The sequence below is a fragment of the Podarcis melisellensis genome (genome assembly GCF_964234715.1).
Source record: "Podarcis melisellensis genome assembly, chromosome: 9".
Taxonomy (NCBI): Eukaryota; Metazoa; Chordata; class Lepidosauria; order Squamata; family Lacertidae; genus Podarcis; species Podarcis melisellensis.
This window is the reverse complement of record NC_138541.1, coordinates 24321751-24346974: the sequence shown is the minus strand read 5'-3', so window position 1 is coordinate 24346974 and position 25224 is coordinate 24321751. Positions and strand designations below refer to the sequence as shown.

Here is a 25224-nt window from a genome sequence, read left to right as displayed (position 1 = left end):
ATGATCATAATATCAACCCCCCAGCCCCACCCAACACAGCAGGGCTGACTAACCACATTTTCTTTAAATAAAGTTATAAACATTCCCATCTAACGAGCCTGTAAGGCTGCAGTCTTAACCACGTCTTCTCAGAAGTAAGTCTCACTGAATTCAACAAGACCTGCTCCTAGGTAAATGGGGCTAGGATTGCAGTCTAAAGAAGACAATGAAGCCCAAATCTAAAATAATCTAACTGCACTTCTGGCTTTATTCTTTAGTCTGTACTCCTCCTGCTCTCAGTTTCAAAGCAAGTTTCACTTCTTACTCAGTGAATGGATGGACAGCAATTCCCCGGGGCTGAGACACGTCTTCCCAGATAATTATTTTCCTCTGCATTCCATTCAGATTGCTACTTTCAATTTGGGACTTCCTGCGTACACAGGCAGATAGATTAGTTACTACAGTAATTTATTACCAACCAAATAAATTGTTGCTGTTTTCGTTTGTGGCTACAGTCAGTTCATGGTACCATATACGGTATATTTCCATCCAGTTTTGTTCTGCTCCATCACTCCTTTCTCCCTTCCTGATTTCTCCTACTCAGTTTTGCCTTTGTCCTCTTACATGAGTCGTAAGCTGCCTAGGTAAGGGAGTTTCTATTCTATTTTGCTGTGCAACCAGCCATTCTATTAATGTTACTGCATATAATTGCAACAGTAATTATAGCAGTTTATATCAGGATTAAGAACCAGTTTAGCACACTGTCTGCAGACAAACACCGGCTCCCTTGGCTTGTAAAGCGAGATGAGTACCGCAACCCCAGAGTTATCTGCAACTGGACTTAACTGTCAGGGGTCCTTTACCTTTTTTAAGAGCATGAATTGCCCTGTTTAAAAACCACAAAAGCCATTGTTTGTCTTAAGAAGAGTTTGGATTTGATATCCCACTTTATCACTACCCGAAGGAGTCTCAAAGCTGCTAACATTCTCCTTTCCCTTCCTCCCCTACAACAAACACTCTGTGAGGTGAGTGGGGCTGAGAGATTTCAGAGAAGTGTGACTGGTCCAAGGTCACCCAGTAGCTGCATGTGGAGGAGTGGAGATACGAACCTGGTTCCCCAGATTATGACCACTACACCACACTGGCTCTCCACTTAAGCAAGCCTTATCCACCCCCATCCATAACATGGAGATAATATTATTAGCCTGCATCACAATTTGCTGATATATAGCACACATCTCTTTAAAACATGTTGCACACCTCTTTTTAAGCACCACAGAATTATCACAAAATGCAAATAACATGACATCATGGCATGCCATGACATCATAATTCTTTGGCCTTGGCTCAAAAAGGGTGTAGCTTCTCCCACACCCATCCCATTGTGATTTCCTCTTTTAACTAAAAAATTGTTCCCTTCCTTTATGGTGCCCCAGAGCTGAGAAATTTCTGTAGAAGTTTCAGAGAAAATAGGCTTAAGAGAATTTACACGCAGGGGACACTGAGCCACCATTGATTTTATTGCCCCAAAAGGTATGGATCTTCATGCAGACACTGCCTTCCATGACCACTTCTATGCAGAATAATGTTCAGCAAAAAGGTCTGCCTGACCCTTCGACATTGTGCAACGATGGCATTTTCCATTTACTAAACCTTTCTGTTACGACTTAAGCACACAAGAGCACACTGGCATCTTTGAGAACAACATTTCAATTACGCCAGTCTTTTGCCAGTCATTCATTTCCCACAATGTCTTACGCCAGCATTAAGTATGCTGTAATATGTGTGAGAGAGAAACCTACCCCCCGTCAGTCCAATACAATTTGCGGTTAATCCAGTCAATGGCGAGTCCTTCAGGTTTCTCCGTTGCTTCGCGGATAACATTTTCACAATCTGAGCCATCCAGATTAGCTCTCTCTATCCACTTCAAGGCTGTGTGAGCAAAATAAATCTGTAATGAGAAAAACAGAAGGTTTATAGCTGATTATTGCACATCTTATTAGAGAGCAGGGTTTCCTTAGCTAGTGGCTTTACCATCAGCAATGAAATTTCTTGGGGAGGGAATAAATGAGTAATTACAAAATTGTAGCCCATGATTACAGATCAAATAAGCAGGCACTTATCCTTCAACCAGAATGACTTCTGCAGCCTGAGCATGCTTAGCAAGTAAATCCTGACTGCCCTATATACCATCTCTTCAATAACCTGTGCTTCTCTTTCAGCCAAGCAACTTGCAATAGGAGAAACAATCAGTAATCTGTAAAATAATTCTGAAGTCTGATAAGGACCTGCAAAAAATGGTTACAGTATGGACTGCTCCTGTTCACTGCTCCAGTCAGTTAGTTACCCCCTGCTCCAAAATACTCCATTCCACGCCCTCTTCCACTCGGTTTTCCCACCTGGCAACTGTCAGTCATTCCATGGCTACTGCTCATTCTCAGTCTTTCTTGGGTGTTTCAGAGGGTCTCCCCCCCCCCCTCCGCCACCACTTTAGTTTTCTAAAAGGCAGCATTTTGTGTTTTAAGTTCTGGAAACTATGGGGTTCCTTCGAGGCTGCTCCTGCCTCTCTCGTGCATTACACATTGGCCTTCATCCCTGAACACTGAAAACAGTGGTTATGGTTGCTGATACCTTTTGAAATAAATTTGGAAATGCCTAGTATGAAAGATAAGTCATGTTAGTGCATTGAGAAAGTCAAACTACGGACTGCAAATGAGGAATTCCTGGGTTTTTTTATTCCAAGAATAACATATAAATTACTAACTGATTCTAAAGAGAGATGCCAGATTTGAAGTTATATTATGAAGCGACCTGTCTCTTCTGGTTGTGGGAATGGATCTTGTTAAAAAATACAGATTTACTAGACTTGGAGGGTCATGATAATAGATTTGGGTGGCACGCTTATTTGTGGTATGATAATACATAAAGGAAATATAAAAAGAAAGAGGGCACTTTCTATCATATGTGGTGGCCATGTACATTGGTAAAGACTTCCTGGTAAATGATATATAATGAGTTAAAGAAAATATTTAAAAATACAGTACATTTGTCAAAAAACCAGAAGCCTTCTTACTAGGTATAATAGGTGAAGGGTTCCCAAGAAAAGATTAAAAACTTTTTATGAATGCAACGATGGCAGCGAGAATGCTACTAGCCCAGAGATGGAAAGAAGGAGAAGTACCAACAACAACAAAAAGACAGGTGAAACTGATGGAGTATGCGGAAATGGCAAAACTGATGGGGAAGATCTGAAATCAGGAAGATCAAGTATTTTCTAAAAACTAGAGTAAATATGTAATTTATTTAAAAGACCACTGTAAATGGTTAAAATCTTTGGCAGGGATGTAAAGACACTTGTAATGTGAATTTTTTTAATGGCAATTATGGTTATATAAGAGATAAATAAGGGTAAAAGATGCAGTAAATTTAATCTTAAAGATGGAACCCATGGACGGAGGGAAGGTCTAAGGGTTCAAAAGAACTCTGTATTTTAATGTTTGAAATGGTTTTGTTTTATATGTGTAAAAAAAAATTAAAAACTTAATTAAAAAATAAATAAAAAGCAAAAGCAAATGAGGAATTCCATTTAACCGTTGATGGATTCTTAAGGATCATAAGAAATAAGCACAAGGCAACTCTGTCCAAATACATTATCTGAAGAGATAGCAGGTCGTCCGCTGTTTCCAGGAACTCTTCTCATTGTGAGATTTTTGTGGGTGAGCTGTGAGTTTGTTGGACCCTGGGTGAGAAGCCGGAGGCTGACAGGGTGTGTCTGAAGCAAAATTAATTGATACTGATTTATACATACTAGTAGCTTTGTATTAATGCAACATTTTTATATGTAACTGTGTATTTTTGTAATATTGCCATTGTTTGCATTGTGCTCATTCCCAAAAGGAAACACAGACCTTGCATAAGTGCCTGGAACACCATGAATCTTGTACCACTCAGAGAACAGGGTGGCATGTAACAAGGTTCTGTTTAAGTTGTTTGATTTTGCTTCAGTTTTCTGCACCAAGCTTAGAGATATTTTTAAATATATTAAATGAATCTAATCTAAACTAATGCACATCAAGGAGAACCAGTAACCAAGAGGTTAAAATGCAAAGAAGCAAAAGCCAAGTGTCCTTGCAACACTTCAAAATCCTCTAGTTTGCAAATGCCTTACCTTATTTTCAACAGGGTCATAGTCAAGAGCTAAGACTATTCCCATCTGCCACTCGAGTAAATTTGAGTAATCTGTTCCATCAAAACCAATACGGCGGATCTCTCGGCTCTGTGCAAACAACAGAAATGGCTTCGGCCCTGTTTGTGACAAATTTCATCGCATGTTAGCTCTTCTAGTCCCATAATAAACTTTAGAGAAGAAACCTTGAGGATTACAGAGTTACTTTTGCCTTTTGCACACTAAGGACAAAGGGTGTTGCAGACCATTTTCCCCCTAAAAAGTTTTTTTAAGAAGTCTACAGAAAAACAGAATTTTGACACTTGAATGGTATGGCATATGCTTCTTTTTCCATATGGAAAAGAGAAAAAAGCTACAATTCAGGGAAGAAAGAGAAATTTTAGAGGCAATTAGGGAAAATTAGAGAAACTCTCTCTGTAAGGTCAAACTCAAAGAAAACCTGAGCTGTCAGTCTTATCTCTCCACCATGCTTTTATCTGAGCTGTACTTTTTTATTTTTGTAAAGAGCCACTTGTGCATTGAAACCACATAGACAGATATAATCGACAGAAGACATCTGAAGGCAGTCCTGTATAGAGAAGCTTTTTAATGTGTAATGTTTTATTATGTATTTATATATGTTGGAAGCCACCCTGAGTAGCTGGGGAAACCCAGTCAGATAGGTGTGGTACAAATAATAAAATTATTATTATTATTATTATTATTATTATTAGTGGAAAATTGCTTCAGAGGGAGGAGACCAAAGGAATTATGACACCACAGCTGTCAGCCAATCAACATTGTGCACAATCAACTTCAGAGGTTGAAATGGCTTTCTCTTAGCGCAACTTAAGGAGAAAGAGTGATGTCAGACAAGAATGTGATCAGTACACTTCCAGAGTTTCTTCACTACTGAATTCATGTTTGCTTGTAATGAAACCAACTATTGTGCTACTAACCTGCAGCAGTACAGCGTCTTTTGTCCTCTTGGAGAATATAGCCAGGAAAGCAATCACATGCCCAAGTTAATGGACTGAGAGAGACACAAATGTGGCTGCAACCACCATTATCAGGAGATGAACAACCTTTAAGAGACCATGGGAAAAAATTGAACACTAAAACTCTATTACAACAAGGCTTACATTAAACATCACCACCCACCCTAGTGAAGCCTTATTAACTGTTACTAAACTTTCTAAACATTATTAAACTTTCTAAAACAAGACTGTTCTCTTTGAAAATGGTGAGTGTTTGCTTCTAAGGAAGGTAAGGACTAAGGTCTCTACCATATTGTCTCTCACTGCAGCTTCAAGGCAAGGAGGTTCTTCCAAACTCCAAAAAAGGAAGTCCATTCCTCATGGCTGGCTGTCTCCAACAGTTAGCAAGTCTGGACACTTGTCACGAAGTCTAGATAACTTCAGAAAGATTTGCTGTAGTTGCTCACCACTCTAATTTAGTAATATATGGAATATTTTCAGTATAAGAAGGTTTACTCATGCAACACCTGTGTACACACTGTATGTTTAAAGTTCATTTGAAGCACATTATTTCCCCTCAAAGTATTCTGGACACTGTAGTTTACCCCTCACAAACTTACAATTCCCAGAAGGCCTTAGCAAACTAGGATTCTTTGAGGGAAGAGGTGTTCTTTAAAGTTAACGTATATACAGAGTCTTGAACTCAGACGATAGTGATCGTTTACAACACTTGAAAGGCCATATTCTCATGTCTGCCTATGGTCTATGAAGTGCTGCAAGCGCTGCCCTCTGAATGTGGAGTGACAGTCGGAAAAGAAACATGGTAAGTGGTGGGTGGGATTGGAAGACTAGAACCCTAAACAGGAGTGCTTACTTTAAGAAGGTTGAAACACTGCAACGTTTTGCTGCAGTTCCTATGTGTCCACTAAGCAAGAACCTCTATGAGCCAATCTGCATGTCACGTGCAAACGTATTGTTTGAAATCTGCTTCTTTTAAGGAAAAACGGGTTTGGGAGAAGAGATTTTGAGTAGAGAAGAAGCAGACATCATGGTGGGGCAGTATTGTCACTGAAAAGTAGTGGGTACATAAAGGGTTTAAAACACTGCTGCTTCTACACTTAAAATCACCCCTTCCCAAGCCTTAACCCTCTCCACCACCAGAAGAAAGATTTTAAAACATACAGTTGTGTATAACATTTAGTTTTGCCCTAAACAATTAATGTTATGGCTGGACAAAGACTTAAGGAAAAGGTTTCATCCCTAAGCTCCATAAAACATTTGCAGTAAAATGGATGAATATCACACATACACCAGGGAAAACAGTATTTTTTGTTAAACCCTGTTCATGACAGACAGAAGAATCTCTGCCAAAAAAAGCAATGAATTCTAGCAGATATTAAGCACCCGAACCTCATTTAATGACACACCAAATGAAAGTCGTTCACACACCGCAATATGAAATGGCTTTGGATAATGAAGCAATGAAACCCAATGATCCTGAAACTTGTCAAGAGGATTCTTCATGTTTTATTGCATCTTTTACTTTTAAATCCATGTCTCATGATGAGTTGGGGGGGGGGGCTTTAACCCTTTCCCTGCCTTCTGTTTTTCCATTTCACAGGGTTGCTACTGTAGATGATGAAAATCTTGTAGCAGGCTGGGCAGCAGTTATCTCAGTCAGAACATTTGGGTTGAAGTCCAGCTTGAAGCTTACCTGTTATATGATTTAGCTGCTAATAAAAATGGGTTTCTTATTCCTAGGATACCAATCTGGACAGTGCAAGTGTGGTGGGTGAGTGCACACAAACACACTCACCTCCCAGGCAGGTGGCTCACTCTTCACATGCTTACCTGTGCATGTTCTTCCATCTGCTTGGAGAACTGATCCCTCGGGGCAAAAACAAACAGGCCCCTTCACTGTCTGCCCACAACCATGGCTGCAATGAATGTAACTGCTTGGACAGGGAATTAGTTCTACAGTAAGTTTAAAACAAAGGAAATAAGAGTTAAAGGAGGAACAGATTGAACAATGGAAATAATGGTTTGCAGGAATTTCAAGGAAGGGATAAATTTCAGCCACCCTGGCTCATCAAGCCTCAGCTCTTTTAACATATGGCAAGACCGTCTCTGAGTGTATGATTTAATACACAGTACCTCTGCCTTTTAGAATTAAGCTATGCAGGTCTCTATAACCATAATAATGCATCTTGCCTCCAAGATCATAGTTTAGCCTCTGGGGTTTTTGGAGCAAGGACTGGCACTGCTGTAAGTAAGGAGGGAAAAGACTGGCTATTGGAGTTAGAGTGTCTAATGGACCAGGAGGATGTGGGGAACTGTGCCTAAAGTCCCATGTCCAGATAAATGGAAGCAATTTATTTGTCTTCTTCCAGCATTGCTCGTGTGTATCATATCGTCTGCCTTTTGAGCTATACTGTATGGTGCACCTGGGACACAGAGCGATTGCTGCATATAAGCAACATTTGTGTGAAGGAAGGAAGAAAACCAGCCCTACCCAAGTACAGTGATGTCAGCAACATGAAAGCTGAACAGAGGAAAAAGTGGAGGAGTCCATGATCCAACAACGATGTTTGATCTGGAGGAAAATCTCATTTGTCCCCATCTGTTCAGACCATTTGTGGCTGTTGTTTTTTAATCTCACAGTGAACGCGTTTCTCATTTTGCTGAATAAGATTTTAGAATTTTGAAATAATAGGCTGATCGTAATAAAACATACTTTTTAATTCTACATTCTGGCTTTTGTCCTCCTTAATATGTGCAAGCTGGAGGAGGAGCCCCTCGCCCCTCGCTTTTGCTCCCTTAATGGCCCATTCCCCAGGCAACCACCTATGAGGAAGCTAGCCTGATCTATATTTTAACACTTGCTAGGATTATAGGGATTAGAACTCTGGGACCCACAAACTCTTAACAATACCTTTGAAGCAGTATAATACCACTTGTGCCTTCCCCCAAAGAATCCTGGGAAGTTTAGTTTGTTAAGGGTGCAGAGCAGTGTTAAGAGACTCCTATTCCCCTAACAGAGCTACAGTTCCCAGAGTTCCCTGGGAAGAGGGATTGATCGTTAAACCCCTCTGGGTTTTGCACACAGAGTACCCAGGTTCACTCCACAGCTTCTCCAGGGTAGGGTTGGGAAAAGCACGGCCTAGAATCCTAGAGAGCTACTGCCAATCATTGGAGACAAGACTAAGCCAAATGGACCAAAGATCTGGCTCAACATAAGACAACTTCCTATTTCCCTATGTAGCAAAAGTGTTGGATTAGCATGGCTGTGCTGGTAAACTTCCACTGCTATCAGAAGAGGACTTTCAGAAGGCAGGAGCAAACATTTGTGTATTTGTGTCTGACAGCTACCTACCGTGGCAAGTTTTCTTGTCAGACAGTAGAACAAAATTTCTTGGACATGTACAATAATAGGAGCCTGGGACATTGACACAACCTAAAGTACATCTATGGTTCCAAAATGCACATTCATTGACATCTGATGGGGAGGAAAGAACAATTAGAAAAATTCAAGGGGAGCTAATAAAAAAAAGTAAGAGAACATCATTAATGATATTACGAGCTGTCACTATTTGGGGGTGGGATTCAGTCACATGCAAATGCAGGTAACACAATTAAAGCTGATTTGGAGTTCCTGCACAACAAACCCACCCCCCACAAAGATCAAACTTCTGTGAAAAGGAAAGTAATGAGGAAACGCACTAGAAAGTGTATCATAACACTTCCTTTGATGTAACATTACCTAACCTCTGCACAAACAAAGCAGAGTGAATGCTCGTTCAATAGTCCATGCCTTCTAATCTCACTGCAAAAAAATAATAATCAGCAAGCAGGTCATCTGCAGGTGCCCAATATTCATATTTGGATGTCTTGAGTAAGAGAAGGCAGATATGCTACTTTTGAGAGGTAAGGGTTATTGGTTTCTTTTGTTCTTGTTTTTATTATGTATTTTGTGTTTTTATGCTGTAAACTGCCTTGAGATCTTCAGATAAGATGCAGGGTGCAAGTTCAATACATAGTAATAGTATAATACTACACTGGAAACTTTCCTCAACTAATGGGAGAGAAAACTGAGCTACATGAACCAAGGGACCCAACTCAATATAAGGCTGTTTTTAATGTGCTGTCCAGAAGAGCCATAGCACGACAAAACTGGGACAAAAAAACCACCAGAATATTTGTGGTGTGAAAAGTTATGGGGTTTCAGCAGGAAGTTACAGGATATGCCCTATTTGGAAATAAAACAGTATGACTGCCCCAAAACTCCCCCCCCCCAAGCAGTATTAAAAGCAGGATCCCATGTAACCATGCAAATACTATTGAAAGTGTGATTGTGTATGACCATCCAATAGCATCATGCACACAAATCACAATGAATGTGCAATAAAAAGCCCATAGCATGATCACAACATTTTATCCCTTATCTGTACCTAGCTCTGTACTTAGCTTGGTGGCCACAAAACCATGCACCTCAGGCTAAGGGACCCAACACCATCATCTGTCTTGGTTCACACATGCCTATGCTTGGGACAACTCATTCTACAAAAAAATTGGCACTCTTTTTATTTCTGTGTGTTAAGTGGTGATCAGTTTAGAGTGTATCATGTCTCATGAATCCCCTGCTTCGCTCTGAACAAACCAGCACTTGAATTACAAGGGACAGCCTCATTAGTTACTGTATCTAAAAAGTGTAGGGAGTCATGATTTGGCAAAAAGGGGGGGTGAGTCAGGAGCTGGGGCTTGTGCACTTCACAAAGGGCCTCCTTGCCCCCCACCTCAAATTAGTCCAGCATTGTGAACCAGACTGAAAGATTTCAAAAGAGCTGCCTTGTGGTCTGACATTTTTGTCCCTCTGTTCCAAAAATATATATGGTGGAGAAACACCATCTATTTTTCTAATTTAGTGCATCTGTTTATAGTTTAAGGACTAGAGAGTAACAAGCATGCCTGCCTACCCACATCATTCAATCACAAGCAGTTATCCTTCATTACCTTCACAATATTGCTTTGTTTTGCTTAAGGTAAACCCACTCATACATTTACAACGACTGCTCTTGGGGTCTCGCTTGCAGGTACTTGTCTTGCAGCTTTTTCGAGTTGAAAGACATGGCCTTCTTTCTGGAAAAGAGGATTATAGCAAGATAAAGACCGACTCAAAATGCACCGAGTTTTTATATATTAGGGGCTGATGTCCCTGGTGGCTTCCCTCAGCAATCCCTTTCCCCCAACCCTTCCCCCAGAACCCGCCTTCCCCTTACTCCTTGCCCAAGCCCCCATCCCCAAACCTCTGTCTACTCTACCACACTGCCCATCTCACCGAACCTGCCCTTCTGATGATTGCCAGTTCCACAAGGACCTTTGCTACCATACTGCCCTCCTGGAGAATAGATTCACTTGAAGAACAAATCTGAATTTCAATGCTCCATCTGTGTCTCAGTTAGAAATTAGGGAAATTAGAAACTGAGCTGGATGCAAATATATCTACAAAAAAGGCCTGTGTGTAAAAAAAAATTGAGCAGAGAAAATTAGGTGTGCTTATGCATGAATGAATTTTGTGTGTGTGTGTGTGCGCGCGCGCGTGCAGACATATACAGATAAATTACCTATCTAAGGCATAGGTAGGAAGATTAGAGATGATAGATGATAGATAGATATAGATAGATGATAGATAGATAGATAGGTAGATAGATAGATAGATTGATAGATGATAGATGATGATAGATGATAGATGATAGATAGATAGATGATAGATAGATAGATAGATGATAGATAGATAGATGATAGATAGATAGATAGATAGATGATAGATAGATAGATAGATGATAGATAGATAGATAGATAGATATAGATAGATAGATAGATAGATGATAGATAGATAGATAGATAGATAGATAGATAGATAGATAGATAGATAGATAGATAGATAGATAGATAGATAGATAGATAGATGATAGATAGATAGATGATAGAGATAGATAGATAGATAGATAGATGATAGATGATAGATAGATAGATAGATAGATAGATAGATAGATAGATAGATATAGATAAATAGATATAGATATAGATAGATGATAGATAGATGATAGATAGATAGATAGATAGATAGATAGATAGATAGATAGATAGATGATAGATAGATAGATAGATAGATAGATAGATAGATAGATAGATAGATAATGATAGATAGAGGATAGATATAGATGATAGATAGATAGATAGATAGATAGATAGATAGATAGATAGATAGATAGAGATAGATAGATAGACACACACTCACACTCAAGTAGAGGAAGCCTTGGTTTCTTTTGATAGTAACATTGTGCAGAACATGGCTGTAAGTGGGTTCATCTTCAAATGCCACTTTGTCACTGTATACAACTGTTACTTCATAAAGGTGCACTGTTTATGAATAGAGCTATGACATTGCACAAATGCATTGCATTGGTTTTGAAGCCAACGTAGTTCTGTGCAGTGCCATGAAAGAGTCCTGGTAAAGATAAGTCAGAACGCCGAGGGAAGGGCAGGTAAAACAGTAGGAGGCATCCTGGTTTGACCTGTTGGAAGCAGAACACTAATCTAGTGGAAGGAAAAGAGCTTGCAACTAATAACCCAAATTTGACCTTAGCAAGCATTTGACAGCTAAAACAGTTTCTGTATTGTATGTGAAAAGCACAGCAACAGCTATTTCCTTTAAAAAAAGAAAAAGGAAACAATGTTAGATTGTGCACTTTTAACTCCAGCGCACATTGACTTAGCCTCTGCAGAGCACTGAATTAATGCTCACATGATTTCATTTTCAGGTTTCCCTTGTTGTAAAGATCCCCTTATAAATCTCATTTGTACTTTAGGCTAATTAGCCTTCCCTCAATCCAGGTCCTTGGGCTGGATAAGCTAAACAACGCACATGCAAAGTCCAAAGGCTTCATCTGGATTGGGCTACTTAAGCTTCTTTCCACCCCCTCAATGTTTTATAAGAAGTCATTGGTGGGGGAGTGGGGGAGGCCTATATTACTTCCATTTCTATGCTCTAGTCTAGCCTGCCGTAAAAGGAAGATTCCGGAGTCAACGAAGAGCTCGTTTTAAAAGCGAACTAATTATTAAGGTGGGAGAGAAGGGAAATTGCATCTCATCTCAACAGCTTTATACTATGGTAGCCGAAAAGGTCATGAGAAAAGACGACTAGGAGCATACACATGAGTCAATAACTTGCACCTTACTATGTACCTTCATTTGAATGGACAATTTACTTTCCCAGAATCCTCTGCCACTCTTGTCAGTCATTGTGACCCATGTCACTTACAGTGTTGATTGCCTGTTCCCCAGCTTAAGTAAAGGTAAAGGTACCCCTGCCCGTACAGGCCAGTCTTGACAGACTCTAGGGTTGTGCGCTCATCTCACTCTATAGGCCGGGAGCCAGCGCTGTCCGCAGACACTTCCGGGTCACGTGGCCAGCGTGACAAGCTGCATCTGGTGAGCCAGCGCAGCACACGGAACGCCGTTTACCTTCGCGCTGGTAAGCGGTCCCTATTTATCTACTTGCACCCGGGGGTGCTTTCGAACTGCTAGGTTGGCAGGCGCTGGGACCGAACGACGGGAGCGCACCCCACCATGGGGATTTGAACCACCGACCATGCGATCAGCAAGTCCTAGGTGCTGAGGTTTTACCCACAGCGCCACCCGCCTCCCATTGTTTCCCAGCTTACACACATGCAAATACACTGGCAGGCCTCCAGTCAATAAAAGAACAGGCTGACTGAGGTGATATTATGCAATGATGCTTGCTAAGCTTAGGTTGACTGCTTGCATCAGCCTCTGCAACAGGACGGCACCTCAGCACCAGCCCACAATCATCTTTATTTGGCTGAGCGCACACAACTAATTAGCAGTGTTCCATTTACAAGGATAAACTGCAACGAACACTCTGTCTACCATATCCAACAGAGCAATGGTTCCCAAGGATACAGGTGGACAGGTTTTACATATTTCTTGAAGTGTCATAAGCTTTGCAATTGCCCAAACATTCCCTTCTCCCTCCTCCTGTTTGTAAAGGTCCTGCATATGAATGGTCCATAGATGGGCAGACTATGCATGTACAATGGTGATTCATGTACACTACGGCATTCAGACTTTCAGGAAACACTGGCAGTGAAAGCAGTACACAAGCATAGATTGTCATCTGTCAGATTTGGGAATTAGGCTGAAGGGAAGAGAAGCATGGTCAGGAACACATCCATCAAGCCAAGGTCCTTTGGTGTTCTTCCAGTTTTATTCCTATTGCTTAAAGTAAACCATTGTTTTAATTTCAATCTTATATATTGGTGGGTTTGAGGGGAAGAAGTATCCTTTCTTCACAGCCATTTTATACTCCCTCAATAAATTAATCCAGAAGTATCCTCAGTGACATCTATTTTTAAAATAAAGAATTTATAATGAAGGGTGGTTTGAAAAACTACAAAATTTGGGACATGTTAACATACAAACATTTGTTCCAAATGGATTTCTGGTGGTTGATTATTATACAATATGTCTGTGAAGAACAATGGGTATTATTATGACTTATTCTTAGGGGAGGAAAAACTTCAGATGAATAAATGTAAAAAGGAAGAGAATGAGGTATATTCATGTTTATCACATTATTGGAAGTGGAAACAAAAGTAAGTTGTAAGAGCTATTTTGTGCCAATATCAAGGGAAGGGGGATACAAGTGTGAGTGTGAGTGCTTGTTTTACACAAACATGTAATCTTCTTTTTAAAATGAGGTGCTGGAGAATGTGATATTGCAGTTTTTATACTTACATGATGAGCATGCTTAGCTAAGCAATGTTGAACAGGGAGAGAGATGAAAGAAATTTCTAGATATAGAAACATTCAGTTGCAGCATTGTTAAGGCATTTGAAAGGTTTGGTTGGAAAATGTGAACAGGAATTATCATGACAGTATATTCCTTGAATATCATGACAGTAGCAAAAGCAGGGTGGTACAAGATAATTTGAGGTGTGATCCTAATGACCGAGCAGAACAATTATGCAACATGAAACTTACCAAATGTTTTAGAACCCATCTTTATGCTGAGCTGTTTTAATGGGTGCACTACCAGTATTTCAGCAGGTGGGAGAAGTGACAGCTGCAGGTTAATTGCAACTATATCTTTTCCTGTATATTTATTGGCTCTCCAAATACTACCAGTGGTTGAGTCGGAATAGTACATGTGGTCAGCAAAGAGGAATATGTCAGAAAGTTGGTTTCTATGGGAAAATAAAGCAAATAGTTGCATCTGTTCATTAACTTGCTGAAAGTTCATTAAGTCATGGACATTCTAGCCCACTGATGGCCAAACTCGGCCCTCCAGCTGTTTTGGGACTACATTTCCCATCATCCCTGACTATTGGTCCTGTTAGCAAGGGATGATGGGAGTTTTAGTCCCAAAACTGCTGGAGGGCCAAGTTTGGCTATCATTGTATCTAGCCAGTTAGGCAGCAATTCAGAGATAACAAGGCAGATCCTTACTATACATTTAAAACACATCCAGACACATTTAAAGCACATGAATTCCCCAAAGAATCCAGGGATTTGTAGTTTGTTAACGTTTCTGGGAATTGTAGCTCTGTGAAGTGAAAACTACAATTCCCAGAATGCTTTGCAGGAAGTCATGTGGTTTAAAAGCATGTTGAGTGTACTTTAAATGTATGGGGTAAACCGCATATGTCTCCTGGCTAGATTGGGGCAATTTATTTTACACTTTGGCATTATATATTCACTAGCATATATATAAGTTATATTCATTAACATACCGTACTATGTATTTGTGCAAATGAACAGAACTAGCATTGTAGTCACAGCTTGCAATATGTGAAACTTCATCATTGGCATCATATTGGATCCAGAAGAGCTTCAGATCAATAAGATCTAGTGAGATACTTCTGATTTTTCCTGTGCTCCTCAGAAGTCTCCACACGTCTTTCCCATTCAGAACTGCTCTGTAGATGCTGTCAGTGGTTCCTTCAGAGGACCAAAATAAAAACCTGTTGATAAAATCAATTATTGTCATTATTGTTATTAAAATTACTTCAAGAGCAGCAGATAATAAAGCTCTCACTTAATTCATTTGCAATCATAACTTGGAGGCTCACCAAAAATTAGCAGTTCAGACATAAGAGGAACCTAAGTTCAATCATGCCAGGAAATTACTCATTAAACTGATACATAAGAGGAGGAAGGAGAGAGAAGATGAGACGGAATATCAAAGTACATGACCCTTTCCCAGTCCTCCAAACCACAGAGGATCCTTCAGTCTACATTTCATCTAAAGCTTTTTGTTTCAGCACTGTGAAACCATAAAGACAATCTGAGTTACCTTCTGTTTGGATCAACCACAATACTTGTGGGATGGTGTCCATCATTTATGATGATTTGGGAATGGTTTCCATCCATGTCAACAGCCTCAATTGTGGCCTTCTGGTAGTGAGCGAAGTAAAAGTTGTGGTTTATCCAATCCACTGCAAATCCAGAAACATCTTTTTCTATGTGGTAAATTGTCTGTAATGGGGGGGACGGGACAATTGTCACCCAATTGTCATTGTGGTTCGAGGACCCGAACCCCGCGCAGTGGAATGAAACACAAGGACACGTGATATAAGGTTAATGGGCAATAAAAGGCCACAACTTTATTGATTACAACAAGTGAAAAGGTATTGGCTTAGGCATTGGATTATGTCAGCTGACTCCACCCACTCGGAGAGGGGTGAGTCTAAAAAACAAACAAACAAACAAAGGGGGTTTATTCACCAGTAGGTGGAGCCTGTTGATGCTAATCCAACTATAGGCTCTCCCCTGATGTCACCGAGGGTCGTGCCATGGCCTCCCGCCAAGCAGGCATCGGACAGAGTACACGACCGCCAGATTCCTTTAACGGAATACCCAAAAATTGAAGGCGCAGGCGATGGCCACACCTAGCCCTTCGACACCACAACACATTATTCCAATGCCTAACCTACCCACCAATACCACGAAAGTTGTGACGATTGCTACGAGGTAGGCGAAAAAACCAAAAAGCCTAATGCCAAATGGAAAAATTCCTACCAGGCCTCCTGGACAACCAGGGCGACCAACCTAAGGTCCATAGCAAGGCCAAAAGAAAACTGGAAACCCTGCTCTAAGGGAGTGGAGGGTGGGTGACTCACGACGGGACGACAAAAAGTGAGGGCTGGAGGCTGGCGCCGCAGCAATTCAGGCTGCTGTACACGCCCCCTTGAAGGCACCTGGTTGGGTGCCTGGCCGAGGGTGTGGGCGCCAGCCAGGTGAGTGGGAGGCAGGGGGCAAACGCCCCCTGCTTGAGGCAGAGTCCGGCTCCCGGCCACAACCACTCCCCTCTCTTGCAGGGAGGAGAGTCTTTATACTAAGACAACAGATCACTGGTTGAATCAGAATGCCATACAGAGCATTGGAATTCATGATCCTTAATCAAACAATTCAGGATGAAAGCTGCCTGAGATTACCACTTCAGGATATACATTTATGTGTTTACCAGAAAAGCAAGAAAAGGCCTGTTAAATTTGTAAGCAGCTATGCTATTTTTTCTATCACGAGACCTTCCTTGCTTGGACATTTTAGCCTTGGCTTTGTCTGCCTGACAAATAGCAGCTTTCTCCTAGCATCTGTAGGGGGAATTGTCATTAGGACTACCATGGGGAGATGTTTAAACCTCTGCTCATCCTCAGAGGACTGGGGAAACAATAAAATTAATGACTCATTTAACATCATGCCTAGTTTGGTTGAGCGGCTTACCAGATATCTTACTCAAGATACTATTTCACACTACATGTACAGGTAAATGCACAAAACACATTTAGCTTAAAGTAAGGACAAGGTAAGGACATAATTTAAAAATATAAACACAACAAACAAACAAACAAACAAACATAAGGATATGCAACAAAGAGGAAACAGCTTTGTATAAAATTGGTATAGATGCAAATTTAGAAATAATTACTCTAGTTTATATAAAGCTACAATACATCTCACCAACTGTGACCCAGCGATGTGTGTGCCTGCTCAAGGCTGCTGTAACTCAGTGGCGTAGCGTGGGTTGTCAGCACCCGGGGCAAGGCAAGTAATTTGCACCCCCTAACCCGTGGATTTGCGCCCCCTAACCCTAACCCCCAGATGTTGCGCCCGGTGCGGCCGGCCCCCTCTGCACCCCCCACACTACGCCACTGCTGTAACTTCAAGGCCCTTTCTCTTCCCTCTTCTTCTCTTCCTTATCTTTAAACTGGGCTTGGTTTACACTTCCAAGACAGGACTCATTGTAATAGAGGATGGTCCTCTGCCAGTCCTTCAGTTAGAGAATTACTCTCTGTAAAGTTGGGTGAGTGATCACTCTAGTTATGATCATTAATAATATACCGTTCATCACTCCTACTAATAGTGAATTTAGTTGGCGAGTGCTGAGAGGGCAGCAGCTAAAATGTGTTTTTTATATTGTAATTTTATGTTGTGAATTGCACTAACATCTATGGAGGGCAGTGTACAAATTTAATAAATAATAATAATAATAATAGAGAAACAGATGGAGGTATCAGCATGCTCCAGGGAGATGCAGAGGTTTTCAGAATTTTGATGATTACATTCCATTACCTGTTGATTTGAACCATTCAGGTATACTCGCCGGATAAGACCTTCTTCAGTGTCCACCCAATAAAGGCAATCTTCTTCATAATGAAAATCTATTAATGTTGATAAACTAGCATCAGCCACCAGTCTTCTGTGATTGGTTCCCTCAGTGTCTATTCTAAAGATTGCATTTCCTTGGCTGAAAACTAGGAATGGTGCAGGATCTAAAAAGGAGAGAGAGAGAGAGAGAGAGAGAGAGAGAGAGAGAGAGAGAGAGAGAGAGATGTTAAATACAAAAAAGTAGAGAATTTTGGATGTTATAGAATTTTAGTGACTTCCACTCAAACATCAGGACTTCTTCCTCCTTTTCACCTCCACCTGTTCCCTGTGTGTTCCCAAAATTTTATCCAAGGAGTACCTCAAGCCTCTGGTGCAGATTTTGGGGATATATAGGTTTGTTGCCCCAACCACTCTGGGCAGCTTCCAACAAATTATAAAACCACAGTAAAACATCAGACATTTAAAAACTTCCCTATATAATGCTGCCTTCAGATGTCTTCCAAATAGGTGTTTGCATGGAGAGATGAGGAAAGGAAAGAGAAAATCTTTCAGGGACTTGTTTCTTTTGCCTTCACCCTAAAATTCAAGTTAACTGTAGTTTTGCTTTACCTATCTAAGCTTCAAGCACATCATTGCTATCATGCAGCTAGTCATTTGGGTTTTTTGTGCTCAGGATGATCTCCAGAAATCTAAGGTTTTGCTTTTGAGTTATCTAAAACACTTTTAATAAATATTAGACTGGCTTATAGTTTTTATTCAATGGGTAGTCCTGGTTTTTGGCTACGCAAGAGAAAACATCACAAAGTGTGGTTTATTTAGGGGGAAGGTGTTTTGGAGCGTTCAGAGTTGCTCCTGCATTTGAAGTGATGTTGCTTTCTGCTGTTTGCACTGGGAGAATATGAAACTATGTAGACTTGCTTTGTGTACATGGTAAATGAAGGCTGAACTGCAACAAAGTTGATTTGTCTCAGGAATCTGACAGCTGTACTGCTTGCACTTTTTCCAGTTACTCCCTTGACCAAACATTAACATACATTTTGTTACTAAGTTGTTTGAGACATGGAATTTCACACTGAGGTAGGCTAGTCCTACAGGACTTTGGAGGGGCAAATAGCTATGATGGCAAAAGTATTTTTGCTGTTGCTTTGCTGATATTCTAAAATCTGTTTTTATGATTTAGTTATTGTCCTAAAATGTTGCCATAAGGCACCTTTGAGTATACGGGGAAAGGAGTATAAATATATAAAATGCATAAATACATTTATGCTATTTTTTTCTGTGTGAATCCTAGAGACAGAAACACTGGTCAGCTAAAACCATTACGCCTTAGTTGAAACAAGTCAGCAGCTTATGTATCTCAATCAATTTGAGAGGATCAATATATCACTGTTGCAAGTAATCACCATCAAAAGCTATTTTCAACAGGACACTAAAAACCAAAGTGATATCCCATTAAGAAAATTCCTACCATGCACTTGGCTTATCCATGAATTTTGGGTGACTCAAGAGACCATTATGTAATAATTACCCACTTAAAAATATCTCTCCTTGCATATGTTTTATTAGTGGGAGTAGGAGAGGTGGGGGGGATCACATCTGGTAACCAATGCACCCTTTTGGTTTCAGATAGTGCATGGGTAAAGGTAAAGGTACCCCTGACCATTAGGTCCAGTCGCGGACAACTCTGGGGCTGCGGCGCTCATCTCGCTTTATTGGCTGAGGGAGCCGGCGTACAGCTTCCAGGTCATGTGGCCAACATGATTAAGCTGCTTCTGGCAAACCAAAGCAGCGCACAGAAACGCAGCGGTACCTATTTATCTACTTGCACTCTGACATGCTTTCGAACTGCTAGGTTGGCAGGAGCAGGAACCGAGCAACGGGAGCTCACCCTGTCGTGGGGATTCAAACTGCCAACCTTCTGATCAGCAAGCCCTAGGCTCTGTGGTTTAACCCACAGCACCACCCACATCCCATCAGTACATGGGTAGATGAGTCTAAAAAGCCCGGGACACAAATTTCTATGGCCCTCTAGCGGCTATGGTGCCTCATTTACCAGAGGTAATGTACCGTATTTCGCATTAACTCTGGAAGCGTATACTCAACTCTGACCAAACTAAGCCTCCTAGAGCAAAATATACATTCATCAATATCTATAAAGTAATCATTTATAGGTTAGAACACAACGGTAAACCACAATCCAAACATGTTTCTGATTGTTCAAGTACTGGAATAAGTTAACTACCAATTGCCAGTTTTTGATTCCTGTAAATAAAGTAGTATGAGTTATTGTCTTAGATTTAGCTGTTCATGACACCTGGTAAAGAAAGCAAGGAATGAGAGTTGATGATCAGCCTAAAATAATGTTCAGGTACTTTTTGAGGGCAAAGAGTCATACTATCTCCACTCTCCCTGCATTTATTTGTGTTGATAATTTGGCCTTCATCCAGCTCATCCAGAAATGGAAAGCCATGTGATCTGAATGCACCTTGAATTGAAAGTGTGTGCTGTCACTATTAAACTTGATAGATACATCTGATGTCACATCCTCATTCAGGTCCACTAGTCACATATTATAAAGCACAAATAGAACTGGATTTGGGCACTGGCTTTTGTTAAATAAAATAGGTACTCTATTTAGTTTGCTCTACATCTGGAGCTCAGTAGGCTCTATTCAATAAAGTCTCATGTAACTCATTTTAAACATGTGCTTGACTGTCAATGCATTTCCATCTTTATCCTACAGATTTTTGTATTCAGACAATCACAGATTAAAAAAACAGACCCCTGGAATTCAATCCAAACAGCAGCTAAGATTCAAGCACAGACATCCAAGTTCTGCAGGCTCCAACTAGATCAGCAGTTCTCAACCTGTTGGTCCCCAGATGTTGTTGGACTACAACTCCCATCATCCCTGAGTTCTGGCCTTGCTAGCTAGGGGTGATGGGAGCTGTAGTTCAACAACATCTGGGGACCCACAGGTTGAGAAAGGCAGGTTGAACTAGGTGTTTTGCATGTTAACTAGCTAGAGAATTGCATGTAAAAGAAACAGCAAAAGTTTCCCCCATCCCATCATCACCTGCTGGCCCTGCTTGTAGATCAAAGGCGGTGGTGAGATGATATGATGGTGTCATATATCTGTGATGGACAACTCTAGAATGTTACAATTCTATGATGTTGCAAGTGATTTCTTCCCTACAGCCACAACTTGTCTTTGTTCGCTTTGCTAACAAATCAGGCAATTCTGGTCAATGCAGGGTGCTGCACTGTACAAACTCAACATCCAATACCTTGGGTGAAGCCTATCCCAAGAATTTATCCAGTTACACATAATTCTGCAGACTGAAAAACACACCAATTCCACAACAGAGGGGGTGGTGTTTTTGTTTATTCCATTTGGCAGCTCTAGGCTTGCCCGTTTTAACCAGCAGCGGAAACATCTATCTTTTTGTAGAGAAGATGCTGTTTCTTAACATACATCCCACAATATCAAGTGCAACCAAGTCTTAATCATCGTCAGCTGCCTGTTTTTACCCCACACCCATCAAAATAGTGAAGTAGCTGCCATCTTCCTGCAGCTGCTCTGGATACCCTGGCAACAATTTCCCCGTAATGAGAACTTTCCCTGTGTTAAATAAATCCTCTTAGGGAGAACAAAAGTTTCCTACAATGCTCTGGCAGGCAGCGCAGAATGGAAGAATGAGGTTCTGCTCCCAGCTCAAAGGCCTCTTTATGCCATCTCAGCAGAGGGTCTTAAGAAGGAGCAAAAACGATGAATCATGTCATTGCAATGCTAGTAGCCAGTCCTTAGCATCTTTGTACACAAGCAACCTCATTTACCAAGAGTCCGAAAAAAAGACCCAGTTAGAGAAGATGAAGAAGCATTAGTATGCTTGTCAGGGAGGCAGAGTCCACATTGGTGTATTGTGAAGTGAGCCAGAGTCTGCCCTTGTTTATTTCCTCCCTAATGCCAAGGCCTATACAGAATCTTCTAGTATGATAGCGATATTCAGCTATTCCAAATTTAGGTTGCTACATGCTGCTGCTGAGTGTTATCTGCTGTGCTGCTACAAGTTTCTTCCCACCCCCTCTCTCCTACTCTTCGTTTCAATTTCAAATCAGATGCTGAGGAGAAAATATACTTCGTCTTAATGCAGATGCATTTTACCTCACCTCCAAAAGACTGAGGCTGTGCAAACACTATTTGAAGCATTGTTTGAAGCACATTTCCTCCCTCTCCAAAGGATTCTGGGCACTGTACGTAGTTTCTTAGGGGTTGCCGGGAATTTTAACTCTGTGAGAGGTACTCTATGGTGCCCAGAATTCTTTGTGAAGTGGAAATGTGCTTCAAATGTGCTTCAAATGTATAATGTTTATGCAGCCTCAGTCTTTTGGAGGTGAGGTATGAGGGACCTCAAATACTGTGGTGTCTTTATGATATATGGTTTATTTACACACATATACAACTTTACTACAATGAAGAGGCTCACACCTCAAGAGGTGTTGCTTCTCCCATAGCCACAGCCTTGAATTCCAGCAGAAACCAAGCATGTCTCTGCCTCACAGGCTTCTGTCTGTCGCCTGCTTCTAGCTCAGTCCTGGCTTTTGTACTTCTAACTACCAGCCAGTTGTGGGAGGTGGCACACCCATTTGATATCTGGCCAAAGTCTCTTCCTTTGTTGCCTTAATGTCCTACCTGTACATAGACTATTACCAAGAAATTGACCGGGCTATTCCAGCAATTGAATCCTTGCTGGATTCAGGAATTGGAAGGGACTCAGGCATACAACCTAATCCCTGCCCCCAGATTCACAACACAATGTTTACCCAGATGCTGCACTCTGATTCACAATTTTCTGATTGGTGGTCCTTTTTTTCTTTTTGAGCAATGCTAAGTTTTATCTACGGTACATAGTTTCATTCTGTTTTTAGTCAGCTTTTTAAAAGTTTTATTTGATTGTTAATGTTGCACTTCTATATTAATTTATATTGAGTTTCCCCATTCTTATCTCTTATGCCTTTTTACATTAAGCAAAATGGAAATTTCATGAACAAACAAACAAACAAACAAACAGTGTGGGCAATAAACAAAAGGACCTCATGCAACATCTATAACAGACTCCCATAAAGGTGAAAGGTACCCCTGCCCATACGGGCCAGTCGTGTCCGACTCTAGGGTTGTGCGCCCATCTCACTTAAGAGGCCGGGGGCCAGCTCTGTCCGGAGACACTTCCGGATCACGTGACCAGCGTGATGAAGCTGCTCTGGCAAGCCTGCACCAGCACAGCACACGGAAACGCCGTTTACCTTCCCACTAGAAAGCGGTACCTATTTATCTACTTGCACTTTAGGGGTGCTTTCGAACTGCTAGGTGGGCAGGAGCTGGGACCGAAAGACAGGAGCTCACCTGCCGCAGGGATTCGAACTGCCAACCATGCGATCGGCAAGCCCTAGGCGCTGAGGTTTTACCCACAGCGCCACCCGTGTCCCAACGGACTCCCATCCTGACTGTTAAATCCTGCCTTTTGTGGATTTGAACTAAATGTAGAAATATTCCCAAGATCAGTGTCTTCACAGGGTCTTGAACTGCAAAAATTAAACTTGTAGTGGATAAAATGGTCATGTGAATTCACCTTTAGTTTAAGGAAATCAAAGGATTGCTAGTAAATAGGCCTTTTTTTAAAAAAACCAGCGATGGAGAAGTAACACACCTTTCAACTATTTGATCCATCTGATGAGAGCTCTTATTGCTATGGTTTTAGCTTTCATGGGTTTTGAAACACTTCTCAATAAAGATATCTCGGAGGCAAATCCTGCTGAGTTAATGAGATTTACTCCCCAGTAAGCATGCGTATGATTGCAGCCAATATCTATTATATTTACACTTACATTCCTTGGAAATGGTAGTTCTGTGAGAGGGGAATAGGCATCTTTCACAGATAATACTCACTGGCAAATTACTGTTCCCAGTGTTCTTATGGGGAAGCAAGAACTCTTAAAGTGGTAGAAAGAAAATCAATAAAAGTTTTTTGAGTCACTCAAGAAACAATTGCTGCAAATTAGTTACTCCAAGGCACATATGAACCTAACTTCCATTAAATGTATCAATACTAACGTCTCCAAACCCACACACCCCCTCACCTGAATATTTCTCCTGCATGCTTATGTTTTGTTATTTTTTCTGACAAGTTTCTTGGCAGACGTCTCAAAGCACCTGTTACTATTCCACTGGAAACTTATCAAGGTTGTAGTCCTAGCTATTTCTTCTAAAAATGCACAGCAAACATAGCAGAGACTTCAAAGAATAAAGGCACATAAACATGGTTTCTTTTTAAGAAAATAGCGTTGAACGAAAAAGCCTCGCATTGCTAAGCCTCTTAACTGACCTGAAGTTTGGAAGGGGGGAGGGACCAATTCACTCACCTACACAAGAGGAATTTTCCTTCTGTATTTGGTATCCTCTGGGACAGCTCCAGAGCTTCTCAGCTGACAGACTGACCAAACTGATTTTAAAAGCCACAAGCAAAAGATCTGTGAGCAACATAGTCTTGACCCACTTTTTCAGTGTCAGTAGGACAGGCGATACTGCTCAATTTCAGGCATCTTCAAGATAAAAAAGAAGCAGGTGTCCTCATTCTCAAGGTGCATCAACGACAGCAGAGACACATCACCTCCCAGCTCAATTCCGTGGTCTGGCTAAACTTGACACTAGGAGAGCAAAGGGGCTGGCTGACTCCAGTTCTCACCCTCAAAGAAATTCCAGGGTGATCTCTTCTTTGCTCATGCACATACTTTTTCTTCTGCCTTTTTTTTTTTTTAAATGAAGTATGAAATTCCTAACCCCCTTGTTACAAAATTAACATGGCATTTTTTTTAAAAAAATGTGCTACTGCAAAATCCAATACCAAGACAATGAATTTGTTGCAGGTTTATATGGATATACAAAGGCACTGATTTTTAAAGTAATCTTTTGAAAGTAATAGGTAAGCAGAGACACTGTAGTCCCCAAAACATAGATCCCATTTTTGTACGCACGCTGGAATGACGGTCCTTCTCTTCCTACAGCTTCTTGCCCACCCCCCTCTTTCTTGTATTGTTAGTGCCACTTGAGTGAAGCTTGTGTTTGCAAATAGAACTGTAGCCAGCTCCATGGTCCAGGGAAGTTAGGCAATGCATAGCTAGACAATCGCTCCCAGTTAATTGCCTATTTGAAGGAAAAGGGAAAGGGAAAAGAGAGGGGAAGCAGCAACATGGTGTAGTGATTTAGTGTGTTTGACAAGGACCTGGGAGACTAGGGTTCAAATCTCCACTCAGCTCAGGCGTGAGAGAAGGAGCACAGAGATTAGGTGGGCAGGATGGTGTGGCAGGGGATGTCCTGCTTTGCCGTCCCAAAATGTTGGAAGATATGCAGTCTCC

General features: G+C 41.1%; 1 protein-coding gene across 3 annotated transcripts in view; it reads right to left on the bottom strand.

Moving 5' to 3' along the window:
* Nucleotides 1-24934, bottom strand: part of EGF (epidermal growth factor) — a 45127-nt gene extending 20193 nt beyond the window's left edge. Inside the window, exons 1-13 of one of the 3 annotated variants that reach the window (XM_081924864.1) lie at nt 24844-24934; nt 24232-24411; nt 17776-17975; nt 15497-15678; nt 14934-15164; nt 14185-14387; nt 10132-10257; nt 8495-8617; nt 6973-7095; nt 5104-5229; nt 4148-4284; nt 1782-1930; nt 305-409 (exon numbers count right to left, since the gene is read on the bottom strand). In XM_081924864.1, the coding sequence (XP_081780990.1) occupies nt 305-409; nt 1782-1930; nt 4148-4284; nt 5104-5229; nt 6973-7095; nt 8495-8617; nt 10132-10257; nt 14185-14387; nt 14934-15164; nt 15497-15678; nt 17776-17975; nt 24232-24352 (1826 nt within the window). In that variant the 5' untranslated portion in view covers nt 24353-24411; nt 24844-24934. Of the gene's footprint in view, nt 1-304; nt 410-1781; nt 1931-4147; nt 4285-5103; nt 5230-6972; nt 7096-8494; nt 8618-10131; nt 10258-14184; nt 14388-14933; nt 15165-15496; nt 15679-17775; nt 17976-24231; nt 24543-24843 lie in introns of those variants that run through there. The other 2 variants (XM_081924865.1, XM_081924866.1) reach the window with 2 other exon arrangements.
* Between the last annotated feature and the right edge of the window lie 290 nt (nt 24935-25224).